An 18,689-nucleotide genomic window follows, 5' to 3' on the forward strand; every position below is an offset into this window, starting at 1 on the left:
AGGTAGTATTTGGAAAAACAAGCAGAGTACAGCACATTTAGAAATAGAGAAGGAAATAAAAAATATGTCGCAGATCACTGATAGGCTACTGGGATATATTGTCATGTCATTTTATTCTTTTTTTTTTTACAAAAAGCTCTCCTTTGTGGGAGGAGTTAGGTGCAACAGCTGGCTCTCTTTACATACTTTTTCGCAGCGGAGACAGACACATCTCCCGAAGCAACAAAAAAAAAGGCGGACGAATGAACAGCAGCAACAAATCTGATCTCGCCTCTCTTTAACACAGGAATTGTATATGATTTGCTTCAAAACACGTTAAGCAAACGACCAGAGAAGAAATCTACGCTTCTGGAAAATGTTCTGGGACATAACTTTTTCCTGGGTTTGGGAAAACTAGCTACAGATCTTGAACGATTCCCTAGAAAGGTGCAAAGGTATGATGGAAACCCCGTCAGCCCTTGCTCTCCTAGTGTACGCTACCTTTATCCATACTTCTATGTTATTACGTTATAATGCAATAACCATAATACACGTGTTTCATTACAGATTCTTAATCAGCCCTGATGTTTGCTATGGAAGGCATGCCTGTTATGGACTGCCTGAAGGACTTCAATCACTGAAGTTGAAGAGGGAGAGAGAAGTGGATTTATCCCTTTTTTTCCTCTGGAGGCACAGGTACCTAGTGGACCACATAGACCAAAGTGATCAACATGTCTATTTGGGTGATCATACCCATCAGCCTACCTGTCTTCACCATCACTGGAATATGGGTTGTGTAAGTATAGCCTAACTAAGAAGTACAAGTAAAAGTGTTCTGTTTTTTTTTCTTCGGATCTATTGTGTATTCTTGAGGAACCTCAGTCAGGGTAGGGTATGCTGGGGTATGCTGTCCCAAGGTCTTCTAAAATGTGCATAACCGCAGATTGTACCAAATTGTCACTTTGATACAGTTACAATTCTATAAGACTGAAACCTTACTGATCTTCGGTCAAGTTGTCTGTAAAGACAAAGAAAAAACATGTAACTACACGTGAGACTGTTTGAAAGACTGTGTTGAAAAAGTATGAACTTCATTGAGTTCAAGAAGCCTTAAGTTAAATTAATTTAAGTTAAGCTTAAAAATAAGGTGATGGAAAGCCAACATTTCTCTCTATGGCCATGGATTACTTGCTGACTGATATGCATCAAACATCTAAATTCAAGCAAATCCTGTTGGGCCTCTCCATCCCTCTATTCAGCTAGTGTCTTAATTGCACTCCTGCCACAAAAGTTTTAATTACCCTTTACATTGAAACAACTGGCAATAAAGGCAGCCTGTATGGATGAAATGAGCTAGAAGAGCTGTTATTATGGGTTGATGTACCCTTTGGCATCTGTCTGTGGGTTGGATTGAGGTGGTCAGATGGTATCAGGTTCCTTTGGCTGTAATTTTAGAGATGGTTATTGCGAAATATTCATTGTGGATTTAGCAGGCCTCTTGAGAATCTATTCCCCTATATATTACAAATGCAGTTTGTGAGAAAAGGCAATGGAAAAGCCAAGAAGACGGCCAAAAAAGAGTGAGAGGAACAGTTGAGTTGGAGATTGAGTGGAAGAGGAAGTAAGTAAAGGGGTAATAAGTAAAAAAAAGGGAGGTAAATAAATAAAAAGGTTGCGTACCGTCCCACGTGTTAGCACCAGCTGTGTGTGACTGGTGTTCAGACGGAGGGGATGCCTGGGCTTGCTGTGATCACTGCTACAGTGGAATGCACTGCCAGAGGGCCAGAGCAGTAGAGACCCATACCTCTTATTTAAGCTTTATTTTACCAGGTTAATCTCATTGAGACTAGAAATCTCTTTTAGAAGAGAGACCTCCTGAACATAATATTAGTTCCAGGGTAGTCTCAGAACAGTCATGAGTCAAGCACACCAAGGACGGACTGGCCATCTGGCATTTTGGGCAAATGCCAGATGGGCTGGTCCATTTTTAGCCCAGTGGGCCTGTGTAACTTGGATTTTTTTGTGTTCAAAATTATCATTGTTTGGCTAATAATGGGGGCCTCCAGGATTTTTTTTTGCCAGTGTGGGGAACTCAACCAAAAAAATGGGCCAGTGTGTTAGAGATGTCAGGGCTGATTTCTGGTCCCAGTCCACTCCTGAAGCACCCTCTGGTTGAGAGACTAACCTAGTTCTTAACTAGAATCTCATTCTTGAACGTTCTCTTTTAATTGTTCTGTACAGTAGTAACCCCAAATCTCACTTTATCTATCGCATTATTGAGCAGAGCTGAAAGGCTTGATGTTACACAATAGTTTTGTATCACAAAGATAGTAGAACTCTACCTGTAAGATACTTCACCAGACCCGCTCTTCAACTAAACTGGAACTGATCCACTGCAGGACTGAGCTTTTCCTCTGCAGCGGCATCCCAGTTATGGTTGTCCTGCTAAACATTTGACGATGAACATGTATTTATGTTTGTATTGCCGTTTTTTTATTGAAATGTAAGTTGAACTCACAATTCAGCACGTTGCTGCCATTTGTACAATGTTCTGTTCAAAAAACAGCAAAAAATAATAATTCTCTCTCAGAAGAGATTTGTGCTGTGTAGCCTCACACACAGGAGTTGTCACACCTTAGTTGTCTACTCAGAGAGCTTCTGAGATAGATAGGATATATTATGTGTGTCTGCTACCTTATCTTGCAAAGCCACCATGCTTGGGAAGATAATGTGTTTGGACATCTCCTCTCACCTGCCTGTCTTTCTTAAGATAAGAACTTGTTAGCCTCGAAAAGGGCTGAGTGACTTGTTACACTTGATGGAATCCCCCCCCCCCCAAAACATACAGACACATAAATCTACACCGCAGGCCATAGATACAATAGTTTTGAACAAAGAAATATTACATCTTTACAGAATGTCCTTGTTATTTTTCCCAGGGACCCAGTGGAGTATCAAGTTATACTTGTGAGGTGTGTGGCTTGGCCAGCACTCTCTAGTGCTCCTTGAAATGAAAGAGTGTTTTTGTTGAGGTCATTAAACTCTGGGAATTTCACAGAAGCGCTAGATAACACAACTCTCTAGCTAACTGTTGACTTCAAGTCATTGCAAATGAGAGAGAGAGACTCTGCAGTAAGGCCAAGGTCCACAGGCACACTAAATAGAATGGACATTGCAACCCAGCCAAGTCAAGAATGTCACTTCTCAGATCTAGGATCAGATAACCCAAGCCCAAATCCTAACTGTTAGCATTGGAGGACAAATAATATCGTACCCTGTAACAGCAGTTAGGTGCAACTTTTATCAACTCAGAATTGGGGACTGTGTGTTGCACACTCTTAGAAAAAAAGGTTCCGGTTATTCGGCTGTCACCATTAGATAACCCTTTTTGGTTCCAGGTAGGAACGTTTTTTGGTTTCAGATTGAGTCCTTTTGGGTTCCATGGAGAACCCTCCGTGGAAAGGGTTCTTCATGGAACCCAAAAGGGTTATTCTACCTGGAACCAAAAGGGTTCTTTCTACCTTGAACTTTTTAGTTTCTAGATACTGTAGGACCTTTTTTTTCTAAAAGTACAGCATAAAGGCTTCCTTGTATTCCAAAGGGTGCAGAGAGATCTCAGGTATGCAGGCTGCAATGAGTTTCCATGAGAGATGAGGCACACCCCTTTTTTCATACGCACTTTAGGTTGGTTACTGTTTTTGACCACCCTCAACACCTCTCTCTCTCTCTCTCTCTCTCTCTCTCTCTCTCTCTCTCTCTCTCTCTCTCTCTCTCTCTCTCCAGTGTGACAAGACATAGTACCTTCTACTGGACTGTAACTTATGGAACCCCTGTATCGTGGGCGCTCGATTTTTCTTCACACCCATTTTCAAAAGCTTCCCTGTCTCTCTTGTCTGAGACTGCGATAGTAACCCTGCTTGGCAACCCCTGGCCAGGCTGTTTCCAGACCTGCTGTTTCATAGACACTTAACGCCTGCCTGCCTGCCTGTGGGTTTATGGGTCTACTTCTGCCTTACGTAACCCAGAGACATACACTATAGTATGTTTAGCTTGGGCACAGCATGAGTCCTTTGTCAAAAAGGGTTGTGTATTTACTGTAGGAGAGATGTCTTCAGAGAAGGTCTTATAAAGATTTAATCTGAGTAACTAAGTTAAGCACAACAGAAGTATGCTATTCAATTTGATGTGATGTGTGATCATTAGGGTCCCAAGTTTTCCTAACCAATTATATAGGGAGATATTACTGGTTAGGCCACATGGTCTCAGCCAATGAGTTGCATTCATTTTAGGTGTATTGAAGATAGTGCCCCCTCAGGTCTGTCAGGATTTCTGTCAGGATTTCTGCTTTTCCCCCAGAAGGTCAAACCCCCCCTATATTTGTTTGCTCACCTAAGCGAAGGGGGATCGATAGGCATGACCTAAGCGTTGCCACATTATCATCCCCCGCAATCAATAGATATTGAATAGAGGTTCTCAAACCGTATGGGGAAACTTTAAACGTCTCTTCATGTTGTTGTGTCAGCATGTTTTTTGGGGTGATCCTCTATGTGATCTTATCAGAACCCAGTGCCCCATCAATGTCAGTCTATTATGCAACTCTGTTTTGTCTCCATTATGATATCTAGTGAGTTTGCACGAGAACACTGCGTGATCTGATCCTGATATGTAGTGGTTGAAACCCAATATTTTCTCTTTAGTAGCCTATTTTCAACCGTCAGATAAGAGACTGCTGCCCAGAGGGCTGAACTCTCTGGAGTCGTGGTCATGTTGTGTTTGGAGCCGGTTAGCGGTTGACAGATAACCTTCAGAGAAAGAGGAATGCATAGTGCAGACCCAGTTTGCTACAGTCAAAGGATGTCCACATGACGTGTACAGTTAGACCACTGGCCATGGAGGTGGCTGTGCACTAATTCATGCGGACATCTTTTGACTGCAGCAAACTGGGTCTGGAAACTTGAAATTATGACCCTTATTAATATGGTAAGTGACAAAGGCATCTGAACCACCAACTGATGAGTCAGCAGAACCGTTGTGTGGTTCATAGCGTTGGGATGTAGCTATTGCATGAAACAAAGATTAACATCTAGTTATGTATTTAGGGTAGTGCAATACACTCCTAGAATTTTTCCCAGCTAGTGGGAAGTCAGGCTGCGACTGTTTGCTATTTTACTCGTTCTGAGCACTCTAACTTGTATCTTGTCGTTCTATTGACTATGTAACACTTTGATAAAAACGTGTCTCTATTTTATTTTCAGATATGCCATGGCCCTCTACAACCAGCATGTCTGCCCCGTGGATAACTGGTACTGTACTTTATATTCAACTTTCTAATGTTAATGTTGACTCACCCATAATCAGTGTCATTATCTATAGCAGAAAGGGGAAAGGGGGATACCTAGTCAGTTGAATGCATTCAACTGAAATGTATGAACTCAGCACATGTCATTATCCATAACAAAGTGAACTGATACTCTTTCAGTTGATGTCATTCTTTGGGGATCAGAGATAGAGAAGGATACCAGTGGGCACACCACGTCATTTCAGCATGGATAATTGGGTAATATTTGGTTGAGACGTTGATCAATGAGATTAAAACCTGTTCACCCACACAAAGAAAAAAGTCTGTGGAATTTCCATCCAATGTGTTATCACCATCCAATGTGTTATCGCTTTCAACCATCTAAAAGCACAACCAAATTTCAATAAATAAATAAAAATGTGATTTTTGGTTGTCACCCAAATGCCTATTCAACCATTTAAAAGCACAGCAAAGTTCAAATGGGAATACATTGTCAGATATTTTGTTTATTTGGTTGAATTGGAGACGTGAATCCAACATATCATTTGTGAACACGTTAATAGGCTATTTATTGTATTTCAAAAGTTCTATTGAATTGTGTTTGGTTGTCAACGCAAGCAAATATCAACATTTGAAGGAGATGTATCTTCTGCTTGGATAGTTTCATCTGCCACTGACTTAGTCTGGCTTTAATTCCAGTTTGTCTAAAAATGTATAATTAATATGCTGGATTCACGTCTCTATTTCAACCAAACATCTAAGTTATATCAAACTTTAAAATGCACTTTCAATCAAGTTTGATTTGATTTAGTCCGATTCTTTAACTTGTATTATTTTTGGTTGAGATGGAGATGTGAATCTAACATATAAATTATTAATTTGTAGACAAACTGGAATTAAAACCAGACTCAGTGGCACAGATGAAACTATCCAAGCAGAAGATCCTGCTTCAAATGTTGATATTTGGTTGCGTTGACAACCAAAAAGAATTCAATATCCCTAAATATCATTACATTTGAAATCAACTAGAGCTTTAAACTCTAGGCCTACGTATTGTCTATTTCCTGGGTTGAATTGAAACAATAGTTATTGATGACTTTGTAAATGCTATATAGGCGTAAATAGCATAATATATGATATGAGTGATAAAGTATGGTCACATTTAATTTGTTCTGTTAAACCTACCCTTTGAAATCAACAGTGAATCTATTTACTTTTTAAGTGGAGACCTCTCAACAATCATTCTCACAATAGCACAATGTTAATAGTAAGTGACAAATATCATACAGTAGCTAAGCAGGGCTGGGCTTGGTTTAAACCTGGGATGGGAGACCATAAGGTTGCTGTAGATAGATCAATTCTCCAGTAGGAGGTGCCTATTTGTATTTTTTCTGATATCGGATATGACATTGAAGATCAGACCTTGTTTTAAGTTTGTCAATGTTGAAATTTGGTTACCATTATGACATAATCCTGTGGTCAAATGTCACCCTCAAAACACTCACATAACAGTTGAGGACTTTTTTCAAATTCAATGTATTTTCCACATAGATTCCACGTCGCAATACGTTGACAATTTACGTTGAAACAACGTTGATTCAATCAGTTTGTGCCTAGTGGGATAACGGTTGCCCAAACCTTAACTGTTGTGTAGTCACTGATTTGGTTTGTTATTGAAAATTGATTTATTTGTAAAGGTGATAACCCCAGGAAAGGTATTGTTGTTATCCTCATAGGCTTGTAGGGTATGATGTTCAAATCAAAAATCAAATGTATTTATATAGCCCTTCTTACATCAACTGATATCTCAAAGTGCTGTACAGAAACCCAGCCTAAAACCCCAAACAGCAAGCAATGCAGGTGTAGAAGCACGGTGGCTAGGAAAAACTCCCTAGAAAGGCCAAAACCTAGGAAGAAACCTAGAGAGGAACCAGGCTATGAGGGGTGGCCAGTCCTCTTCTGGCTGTGCCGGGTGGAGATTATAACCGAACATGGCCAAGATGTTCAAATGTTCATAAATGACCAGCATGGTCAAATAATAATAATCACAGTAGTTGTCGAGGGTGCAACAAGTCAGCACCTCAAGAGTAAATGTCAGTTGGCTTTTCATAGCTGATCATTGAAAGTATCTCTACCGCTCCTGCTGTCTCTAGAGAGTTGAAAACAGCAGGTCTGGGACAGGTAGCACATCCGGTGAACAGGTCAGGGTTCCATAGCCGCAGGCAGAACAGTTGAAACTGGAGCAGCAGCACGGCCAGGTGGACTGGGGACAGCAAGGAGTCATCATGCCAGGTAGTCCTGAGGCATGGTCCTAGGGCTCAGGTCCTCCGAGAGAGAGAGAGAGAGAGAGAGAGAGAGAGAGAGAGAGAGAGAGAGAGAGAGAGAGAGAGAGAGAGAGAATTAGAGAGAGCATACTTAAATTCACACAGGACACCGGATAAGACAGGAGAAATACTCCAGATATAACAGACTGACCCTAGCCCCCCGACACATAAACTACTGCAGCATAAATACTGGAGGCTGAGACAGGAGGGGTCAGGAGACACTGTGGCCCCATCTGATGATACCCCCGGACAGGGCCGAACAGGCAGGATATAACCCCACCCACTTTGCCAAGGCACAGCCCCCACACAACTAGAGGGATATCTTCAACCACCAACTTACCATCCTGAGACAAGGCCGAGTATAGCCCACAAAGATCTCCGCCACGGCACAACCCAAGGGGGGGGCGCCAACCCAGACAGGAAGACCACGTCAGTGACTCAACCCACTCAAGTGACGCACCCCTCCTAGGGACGGCATGGAAGAGCACCAATAAGCCAGTGACTCAGCCCCTGTAATAGGGTTAGAGGCAGAGAATCCCAGTGGAGAGAGGGGAACTGGCCAGGCAGAGACAGCAAGGGCGGTTTGTTGCTCCAGAGCCTTTCCGTTCACCTTCACACTCCTGGGCCAGACTACACTCAATCATAGGACCTACTGAAGAGATGAGTCTTCAGTAAAGACTTAAAGGTTGAGACCGAGTCTGCGTCTCTCACATGGGTAGGCAGACCATTCCATAAAAATGGAGCTGTATAGGAGAAAGCCCTGCCTCCAGCTGTTTGCTTAGAAATTCTAGGGACAATTAGGAGGCCTGCGTCTTGTGACCGTAGCGTACGTGTAGGTATGTACGGCAGGACCAAATCGGAAAGATAATAGTACGGCATAGTTTGTATCTACTTGGATAAACATCACACTAGGTACATGGTGTGTTTAGCAGGTCCAAAACACACCATGAATCAAATCAAAATCCAATTGTATTTGTCACATGCGCCGAATACAACGGGTGTAGACTTTACCATGAAATGCTAGCTTACGACCCCTTCCCAACGATGCAGAGTTAAAAATGAATAATTAAATAAAACTAAAAATAGTAACATTAGAGGAATAAAATACACAAGAATGGCATTATATACAGGAAGTACCATTTTTTTACATTTTACATTTTAGTCATTTAGCAGACGCTCTTATCCAGTGCATACATTTCATGCATTTCTTTTTTTTGTATTTTTGTGCAGGGGGACGAGATATTTGAGGTAGATACAGTTGAAGTCGGAAGTTTACATATACCTTAAACAAATACATTTAAACTCAGTTTTTCACAATTCCTGACATTTAATCCTAGTAAAAATTCCCTGTTTTAGGTTTTAGGTCAGTTAGGATCACCACTTTATTTTAAGAATGTGAAATGTCAGAATAATAGTAGAAAGAATGATTTATTTCAGCTTTGATTTCTTTCATCACATTCCCAGGGGGTCAGAAGTTTACATACACTCAATTAGTATTTGGTAGCATTGCCTTTAAATTGTTTAACTTGAGTCAAACGTTTCGGGTAGCCTTCCACAAGCTTCCCACAATAAGTTGGGTGAATTTTGTCCCATTGCTCCTGACAGAGCTGGTGTAACTGAGTCAGGTTTGTAGGTCTTCTTGCTCGCACACGCTTTTTCAGTTCTGCCCACAAATTTTCTATGGGATTGGGGTCAGGGCTTTGTGATGGCCACTCCAATATCTTGACTTTGTTGTCCTTAAGCCATTTTGCCACAACTTTGGAAGTATGCTTGGGGTCATTGTCCATTTGGAAGACCCATTTGCGACCAAGCTTTAACTTCCTGACTGATGTCTTGAGATGTTGCTTCAATATATCCACATCATTTTCCTCCCTCATGATGCCATCTATTTTGTGAAGTGCACCAGTCCCTCCTGCAGCAAAGCACCCTCACAACAATCTGATGCCACCCCTGTGCTTCACGGTTGGGATGGTGTTCTTCGGCTTGCATGCATCCCTCTTTTTCCTCCAAACATAACGATGGTCATTATGGCCAAACAGTTCTATTTTTGTTTCATCAGACCAGAGGACATTTCTCCAAAAAGTACGATCTTTGTCCCCATGTGCAGTTGCAAACCGTAGTCTGGCTTTTTTATGGCAGTTTTGGAGCAGTGGCTTCTTCCTTGCTGAGCTGCCTTTCAGGTTATGTCGATATAGGACTCGTTTTACTGTGGATATAGATACTTTTGTGCCTGTTTCCTCCAGCATCTTCACAAGGTCCTTTGCTGTTGTTCTGGGATTGATTTGCACTTTTCGCACCAAAGTACGTTCATCTCTTGGAGACAGAATGCATCTCCTTCCTGAGCTGTATGACAGCTGAGTGGTCCCATGGTGTTTATACTTGCGTACTATTATTTGTACAGATGAACGTGGTACCTTCAGACATTTGGAAATTGCACCCAAGGATTAACCAGACTTGTGGAGGTCTACAATGTTTTTTCTGAGGTCTTGGCTGATTTCTTTTGATTTTCCCATGACGTCAAGCAAAGAGGCAATGAGTTTGAAGGTAGGCCTTGAAATACATTCACAGGTACACCTCCTATTGACTCAATTATCCTATCAGAAGCTTCTAAAGCCATGACATCATTTTCTGGAATGTTCAAAGCTGTTTAAAGGCACAGTCAACTTAGTGTATGTAAACTTCTGACCCACTTGCATTTTGATACAGTGAAATATAAGTGAAATAATCTGTCTGTAAACAATTGTTGGAAAAATTACATGTGTCATGCACGTAGTAGATGTCCAAACTGACTTGCCAAAACTATAGTTTGTTGATAACACATTTGTGGAGTGGTTGAAAAACGAGTTTTAAGGACTCCAACATAAGTGTATGTAAACTTCCGACTTCAACTGTGCATGAAGGCAGGGTAAAGTTACTTGGCATCTATATAGATGATAATAGGAGTAAAATAAAAAACAGAGTAGGAGTAGCATATGATGAGTGTAAAAGTGTATGGGTGTGTGGGTGTGTAGGTCTGTTTGTGTTTTGTCGGTATGCGTGTGTGTTTTTGGTGTGCATATGTAGTGAATGTGTGTGGGTTTGTGTGGGAGTGTCAGTGTAGTGTGTGTGAGTGAGTGTGTATATAGTGTGTATATAATCTTGTGAGTGTGCATAGAGTCAGTGCAAGATAAGGTCAGTGCAGATAGTCTGGTTAACCATTTACAGTGAGGGAAAAAGTATTTGATCCCCTGCTGATTTTGTACGTTTGCCCACGGACAAAGAAATGATCAGTCTATAATTTTAATGGTAGGTTTATTTGAACAGTGAGAGACGGAATAACAAAAAAATCCAGAAAAATCCAGAAAAATGTTATAAATTGATTTGCATTTTAATGAGGGAAATAAGTATTTGACCCCTCTGCAAAACATGACTTAGTACTTGGTGGCAAAACCCTTGTTGGCAATCACAGAGGTCAGACGTTTCTTGTAGTTGGCCACCAGGTTTGCACACATCTCAGGAGGGATTTTGTCCCACTCCTCTTTGCAGATCTTCTCCAAGTCATTAAGGTTTCGAGGCTGACGTTTGGCAACTCGAACCTTTTGCTCCCTCCACAGATTTTCTATGGGATTAAGTTCTGGAGACTGGCTAGACCACTCCAGGACCTTAATGTGCTTCTTCTTGAGCCACTCCTTTGTTGCCTTGGGCGTGTGTTTTGGGTCATTGTCATGCTGGAATACCCATCCACGACCCATTTTCAATGCCCTGGCTGAGGGAAGGAGGTTCTCACCCAAGATTTGACGGCACATGGCCCTGTCCATCGTCCCTTTGATGCGGTGAAGGTGTCCTGTCCCCTTAGTAGAAAAACACCCCCAAAGCATAATGTTTCCACCTCCATGTTTGATGGTGGGATGGTGTTCTTGGTGTCATAGGCAGCATTCCTCCTCCTCCAAACACGGCGAGTTGAGTTGATGCCAAAGAGCTCCATTTTGGTCTCATCTGACCACAACACTTTCACCCAGTTGTCCTCTGAATCATTCAGATGTTCATTGGCAAACGTCAGACGAGCATGTATATGTGCCTACTTGAGCAGGGGGACCTTGCGGGTGCTGCAGGATTTCAGTCCTTCACGGCGTAATGTGTTACCAATTGTTTTCTTGGTGACTATGGTCCCAGCTGCCTTGAGATCATTGACAAGATCCTCCCGTGTAGTTCTGGGCTGATTCCTCACCGTTCTCATGATCATTGCAACTCCATGAGGTGAGATCTTGCATGGAGCCCCAGGCCGAGGGAGATTGACAGTTCTTTTGTGTTTCTTCCATTTGCGAATAATCGTACCGACTGTTGTCACCTTCTCACCAAGCTGCTTGGCGATGGTCTTGTAGCCCATTCCAGCCTTGTGTAGGTTTACAATCTTGTCCCTGACATCCTTGGAGAGCTCTTTGGTCTTGGCCATGGTGGAGATTTTGGAATCTGATTGATTGATTGCTTCTGTGGACAGGTGTCTTTTATACAGGTAACAAACTGAGATTAGGAGCACTCCCTTTAACCTCTTGGGGCTAGGTGGGACGCTAGCGTGCCACCTGTGGTGCACTCCATCAACAGCAGGTGCATTTCAAGAGCGGCAAATTTGAATCCAAATAAATGTCAAAATTCAAATTTTTCAAAAATACAACTATGTTACACCATTTGAAAGATAAACATCTCCTTAATCTAACCACGTTTTACGATTTCAAAAAGGTTTTACGGCGAAAGCATAAATTTAGAGTATGTTAGGACAGTACATTTACAAGAGTTGTGTGTAATGTTTTGTCAAGTCAAAGACAGGGTCACCAAAACCATAAAACCAGCTAAAATGATACACTAACCTTTTACAATCTCCATCAGATGACACTCCTAGGACATTATGTTAGACAATGCATGCATTTTTAGTTCTATCAAGTTCATATTTATATACAAAAACAGCGTTTTACTATGGCATTGATGTTGAGGAAATCGTTTCCCTCCAATAACCGGCAGTCAAGTCAGCGTCACAAATTAAATAATTAAAATTAGAAAACATTGGTAAAATATTATATTGTCATTTAAAGAATTATAGATTTACATCTTTTGAACGCAATCAACTTGCCAGATTTAAAAATAACCTTACTGGGAAATCACACTTTGCAATAATCTGAGCACTGTGCCCAGAAAAATACGCGTTGCGATACAGACTAGACGTCATGTTGGGGAGATCTAAAATCGAAAATACTATGTAAATAATCCATTACCTTTGATTCTCTTCATCAGATGTCACTTCCAGGTATCACAGGTCCATAACGAATGTAGTTTTGTTCAAAAAAGCTCATCATTTATGTCCAAAAATCTCCGTCTCGTTAGCACATGATGTAAGCCAGCCGGACTTCTCGTCATGAACGAGGGGAAAAAATATATTTCCGTTCGTTCAAACATGTCAAACGTTGTATAGCATAAATCATTAGGGCCTTTTTTAACCAGAACATGAATAATATTCAAGGTGGACGAATGCATAGCCTTTTATAACGTATTGGAACGAGGGTACCCAACATGAAGTAGCGCGCCAGGTGTCTAATGGGACATCACCGTTCCATGGCTCTTGTTCGGTCAGATCTCCCTCCAGAAGATTCAAAACACTTTGTAAAGGCTGGTGACATCTAGTGGAAGCAATAGGAAGTGCCAAAATATTCCTAAACCCCTGTGTTTTTCAATGGGAGAGGTTTAAAGTCAATACAACACATCAGGTATCCACTTCCTGTCAGAAAATGTCTCAGGGTTTTGCCTGCCAAATGAGTTCTGTTATACTCACAGACACCATTCAAACAGTTTTGGAAACTTTAGAGTGTTTTCTATCCATATATAATAAGTATATGCATATTCTAGTTACTGGGTAGGATTAGTAACCAGATTAAATCGGGTACATTTTTTTTATCCAGACGTGCAAATGCTGCCCCCTAGACCCAACAGGTTAAGAGTGCGTAGGCGAGTGGTTTTTCTGCCTTTACCCTCTGTTCTACAGGCGAATGTGCAATCACTGGAGAATAAACTGGATGAGCTCCGTTCAAGACTATCCTATAAAAGGGACATTCAAAACTGTAATATCCTATGTTTCACCGAGTCGTGGCTGAACAAGGACATGGATAATATACAGTTAGCTGGGTTTTCCATGCCTTCGGCAAGACAGAACAGCAGCCTCTGGTAAGATCGTAGGCGGTGGTGTGCGTCTCTATGTCAACAACAACTGGTGCACGATCTTTAATATTAAGGTTTTGCTCGCCTGAGTTAGTGTTCCTCCTGATAAGCTGTAGACCATACTATTTACCAAGAGAGTTTTCATCTATATTTTTCGTAGATGTCTATTTACCACCACAACCAGATGCTGGCACTAAGACCGCACTCAACGAGCTGTATAAGACCATAAGTAAACAAGAAGATGCTCATCCAGAAACGGCGCTCTTAGTAGTTGGAGACTTTAATGCAGGAAAACTGAAATCCTTTTTTACCTCATTTCAACAGAAAGATCACCTTTACTCCCCACAGAGACACGTACAAAGCTCTCTCTCGCCCTCCATTTGACAAATCTGACAGTAACTCTATCCTCTTGATTCCTACTTACAAGCGAAAACTCAAACAGGAAGTACCAATGACGTGCTCAATACAGAAGTGGTCCGATGAAGCGGATGCTAAGCTACAGGACTGTTTCACTAGCACAGACATGGAATATGTTCCGGGATTCCTCCAATGGCATTGAGGAGTATACCCCATCAGTCACCGGCTTCATAAATAAGTGCATCGACGACAACGTCCCCACAGTGAACGTAAGTACATATCCCAACCAGAAACCATGGATTACAGGCAGCATTCGCACTGAGCTAAAGGCTAGAGCTGCCGCTTTCAAGGAGTGGGGCACTAATCGCAACTCTTATAAAAACATCCCGCTATGCCCTCAGATGAACTACCAAACAAGCAAAGCGTCAATACAGGACTAAAATCAAATCCGACTACACCGGCTCTGACGCTTGTCGGATGTGGCAGGGTTTGCAAACTATCGAGCTGCCCAGTGACGCAAGCCACCATATGAGCTAAATGTCTTCTATGACCACTACAGCTCTGTCGATGCAGATGGGGATGTGCTCTACCCTCTTTCTCCTGTAGTCTATGATCAGGTCCTTAGTCTTACTGACATTGAGGGAGAGGTTGTTGTCCTGGCACCATACTGCTAAGTCTATGACCTCCTCCCTGTAGGCTGTCTCATCGCTGTCGGTGATCAGGCCTACCCCCGTTGTGTCATCAGAAAACTTGATGGTGTTCAAGTCGTGCATGGCCAAGTAGTCGTGGAGAACAGGGAGTACAGGAGGGAACTAGGCACACACCCCCGAGGGGCCCCCTTCTTGTGGGTCAGTGTGGCGGAGGTGTTGTTGCCTACCCTCATCACCTGGGCTTGGCCGTCAGGAAGTCCAGGATTCACTTGCAGTGGGAGATGTTCTGTCCTAGGATCCCCAGCTTGGTGATGAGCTTGAAGTGGACTATAGTATTCAGCGCTGAGCTGTAGTCTATGAACAGCATTCTCACATAGTTATTTCTCCTCTTGTCCAGGTGGGAGAGGGAAGTGTGAAGTGCACTTGAGTTTTTATCAGCTGTGGATCTGTTGACGTGGTATGCAAATTGGAGTGGGTCCAAGGTGTCTGGGATGATGGTGTTTATATGTGTCATGACCAGCCTTTCAAAGCACTTCATAATTACAGATGTGAGTGCTACAGGGCGATAGTCATTTAGGCATATTAGCTTGGAGTTCTTGGGAACAGGGACAATGGTGGTGAACTTGAAACATGTTGGGTTTACAGACTGGGACAAGGATATACATTTTATTCTAGACACATGCCAGTTGATCTGTGCCTGCTTTGAGAATGCGCCCTGGTATTCCATCTTGCCCGGCGGCCTTGCGAGTGTGAACCTGTTTAAACGTTTTACTCACATTGGCCATGGAGAGCGAGAACACACAGTCATCTGGACCAACAGGGGCTTTCACGCAAGACTCATTGTTGTATTCCTCGAAGCTAGCTTAAAAGGCATTTAGTTCGTTGAGGAGTTCTTCATCACTGGGAATCTCACGTCTGGGTTTCCCTTTGTAATCTGTTGACGTCTGCAAGCCCTGCCCCATACGATGAGCGTTGAAGCGGGTTTAATAGGATTCCACCTTCCTGCTATATTGTCCTTTTGCTTGTTTGATGTCTCGTTGGAAGTCATAGCGGGCTTTCTTGTATGCACCATATCCGTGTCTCGTTTCTTGTAAGCGGCACGTGGATATTGCCTAGCATGGATATTGCCTGTAATCCATGGTTTTTGGTTTGTATATGTTCGATGAAGCCTGTGACTGATGTGGTAAACTCCTCAATGTTATTGGATGAATCCCGGAACACATTCCAGTCTGTACTAGCAAAACAGTCTTGTAGCCTTGCGTCTGCTTCATCGGAAGCAGGAGTATAGAGTCGTGGTCAGATTAGCCGAAGGGAGAACGAGGAAGGGCCTGTGTTTCTGTGTGTAGAATTAAGTAAACTAGAGTTTTAGCGCCCCTAGTGACGCAGGAGATGTGATGATAAAGTGAGGTAGAATGTTTTTAAGTCTCCCCATGGGGACACAGGGGACCACTATGTTATTTTGGCCTCACATTGATTTTACCTAGAACGTGTCACACACAGTTGTAGACTTCCACTCAAGAAAATCAGAAGCAATTTCAGTAATTTTATAATCTTTATCAAAACCCCAAAATTCCTGCTGACGTCCGTGCTTTAAATGTCAAACCAGCAAACTGATTTTGAACGGTTATGAACCAACACTGTGAGCTAGAGTGATAATATGAACTGTAAAAGGGCGAGAGAAACCGTACCTTCTCAACAAGTCTGCTTATTCAAAATTAATTCGGGAGAAATTTGATAATTTATGGCTGGCTCGTTTCACAAGAGGTAATAGTCCATCTTTTCTCAGCCTACATCAACAAGGCCCCCCTCTAGACTTCCTGAGCCCGACTGCCTTATTCAAACATAGTGAGGCATGAGAGAAACGGGTGAGGGAGAAATGGAGAGAGGAGGGGGATGGAGACAAATTTGGAGAACGTAGAGAGAAATAATATGGGAGAGGGGAGAAACGAGATCACATGGAGAGAGAGAGAGGAGTAATGGGTTAATTATGAGAAAGCGGGGATGGGAAGCAACTTTTTGGGGAAAGGCAACAGCATGCAAATTCTTTTAGGAGTGGGAGAATTACTTCTGTGTGAAGTTAACAGGGATTAAACATGCCTGGGTGCTACATTAATTCCAAGCTTTTCCCACAAGCAGCAGACCTGCCCAAGCAAAAACAAACAACTATTCCAAACCCGTACCTGCACTACACCTGCACATTTGACTGTAAGGAGCATTCTACTGACACTCCTTCAACAGGGAATTCAAATCATAGTTCCTTGGTCGGTACACAGTTTAGTGGATATTATAGCAGGTGCGGTGAAATGCTTAAGTTGCTAGTTCTTAACAATCCAGTAAAATGCCAAACAAGTACACAAATAATCACTTTAAATGTTTTTGATGTATAAATATTCTAGAAATTATACAAGATAAAGTGTACTCTCTGATCAGTAGACAGACACATGCAATACAACAGTACCTGCCTCAGTACCTGCGTCAATGTTTTCCAAAGCACCCATCAACAAATACAGAGAACCATCAAGTGAGAACTTTAACCTATAGGCTTAACTATTTTGAGTTAAATTTGTACCATCATTTGGGCATAATGATAGCCCTGATGTGTGGATTGGTTGTGTGGTTCGATACTGAGACGTTAACATAGTTGTCACACCTGCTCCCGCTCCCTCTCCCTGGCTCTCGAGGGCGCCAGGCTGCCCATCATTAAGCACACCTGTCACCATCGTTACGCGCACGAGCGCATCTTTGGACTCACTTGGACTCCATTACTTTGTTGATTTCCCTTCCTATATCTGTCTGTTCCTCGGTTTGATCCCTGTGTCAGCATTATTGTTGTTATGTTTCCCCTGTCAAGACGCTGTCCTTGTTTGTTTGTCAGTTATTTATGAGTTTATAAATGTTCACTCCCTGTACTTGCTTCTCGTCTTCCAGCGTCTGTCCTCACAGAATGCTGACACCAATATTTGAAGCATCAGGGAGTTTTTTGTTTTTGTTGGTGACGTCGGGTCCGGGTGCCGCTGCCGCTGCCGAAGGAACTGGGGGTGCCTCAGCTGGCTCGTCGGGCTTCCACGCCTTAGCTGGCTCGAGAGGTTTCCTTGCCTCGATTGGCTCGGCAGGCTCCCAAAATCCTTGCTTCGTGCATACTTGTACAGAACTGTCTGCAGATTGGGAGGAGGGGTTACCTTGGCTGTTACTAGCTGCTCGTGAAGTAGTGCAGGAAAGCACAGGGTTTAGCCCAAATGACTTAGTGTTTGGTCATAAGGTGCGTGGGCCTTTAGCAGTGCTGCAGGATGGTTGTTTGCCTGAGGAACCACCTCGGAACCTTATTGACTATGTAAATGGTTTTAGGCTGAAGTTGTATAGGGCTGGTGAACTGGCGAAAGAAAAACTAAAATGTTCTCAACAGAAAATGAAACTGAAATATGACGGACAGGCTGAGCTGCGTGAGTTTAGTCCCGGTGATCGTGTACTTGCTCTTCTGCCTCTTGTAAGTTCACCTTTTCAGGCAAAATACTGTGGTCCTTTCACTGTGTTGCGCAAAGTGTCAGATTTTAATCTTATTGAAACCCCTGGTCATAGGAAGTCCTCTAAATTATGCCATGTGAACCTGTTAAAATGTTATCACTCCCGTGATCTATGCAAAGTGGAAGGCACTCCAGCGGTGAGTTCAGCGTACTGTCACGCGTGCTCCCTTGCGCTCGAGGGCGCAAGATTGCCCATCATTACGCGCACCAGCGCATCTTTGGACTCACCTGGACTCCATTACTTTATTGATTGCCCGTCCTATCTGTTCCTCGGTTTGATCCCTGTGTCAGCATTATTGTCATTATGTTTTCCCTGTCCAGACACTGTCCTTGTTTGTTTCTTGTCAGTTATTTATTAAATGTTCACTCCCTGTAC

At 42.6% G+C, this 18,689-nt stretch overlaps 1 protein-coding gene across 2 annotated transcripts in view; it reads left to right on the forward strand.

The window, feature by feature from the left end:
* LOC106579282 (transmembrane protein 150A) overlaps nucleotides 1–18,689 on the forward strand; it is a 45,823-nt gene continuing 27,134 nt past the window's right edge. The window contains exons 1-3 of one of the 2 annotated variants that reach the window (XM_014159060.3): nucleotides 1–434; nucleotides 547–775; nucleotides 5,235–5,282. In XM_014159060.3, the coding sequence (XP_014014535.1) occupies nucleotides 711–775; nucleotides 5,235–5,282 (113 nt within the window). In that variant the 5' untranslated portion in view covers nucleotides 1–434; nucleotides 547–710. Of the gene's footprint in view, nucleotides 435–546; nucleotides 776–4,773; nucleotides 4,960–5,234; nucleotides 5,283–18,689 lie in introns of those variants that run through there. The other variant, XM_014159061.3, reaches the window with a different exon arrangement.

This window comes from Salmo salar, chromosome 19 (assembly GCF_965601325.2).
Source record: "Salmo salar chromosome 19, fSalSal1, whole genome shotgun sequence".
In the NCBI taxonomy this organism is placed as follows: domain Eukaryota; kingdom Metazoa; phylum Chordata; class Actinopteri; order Salmoniformes; family Salmonidae; genus Salmo; species Salmo salar.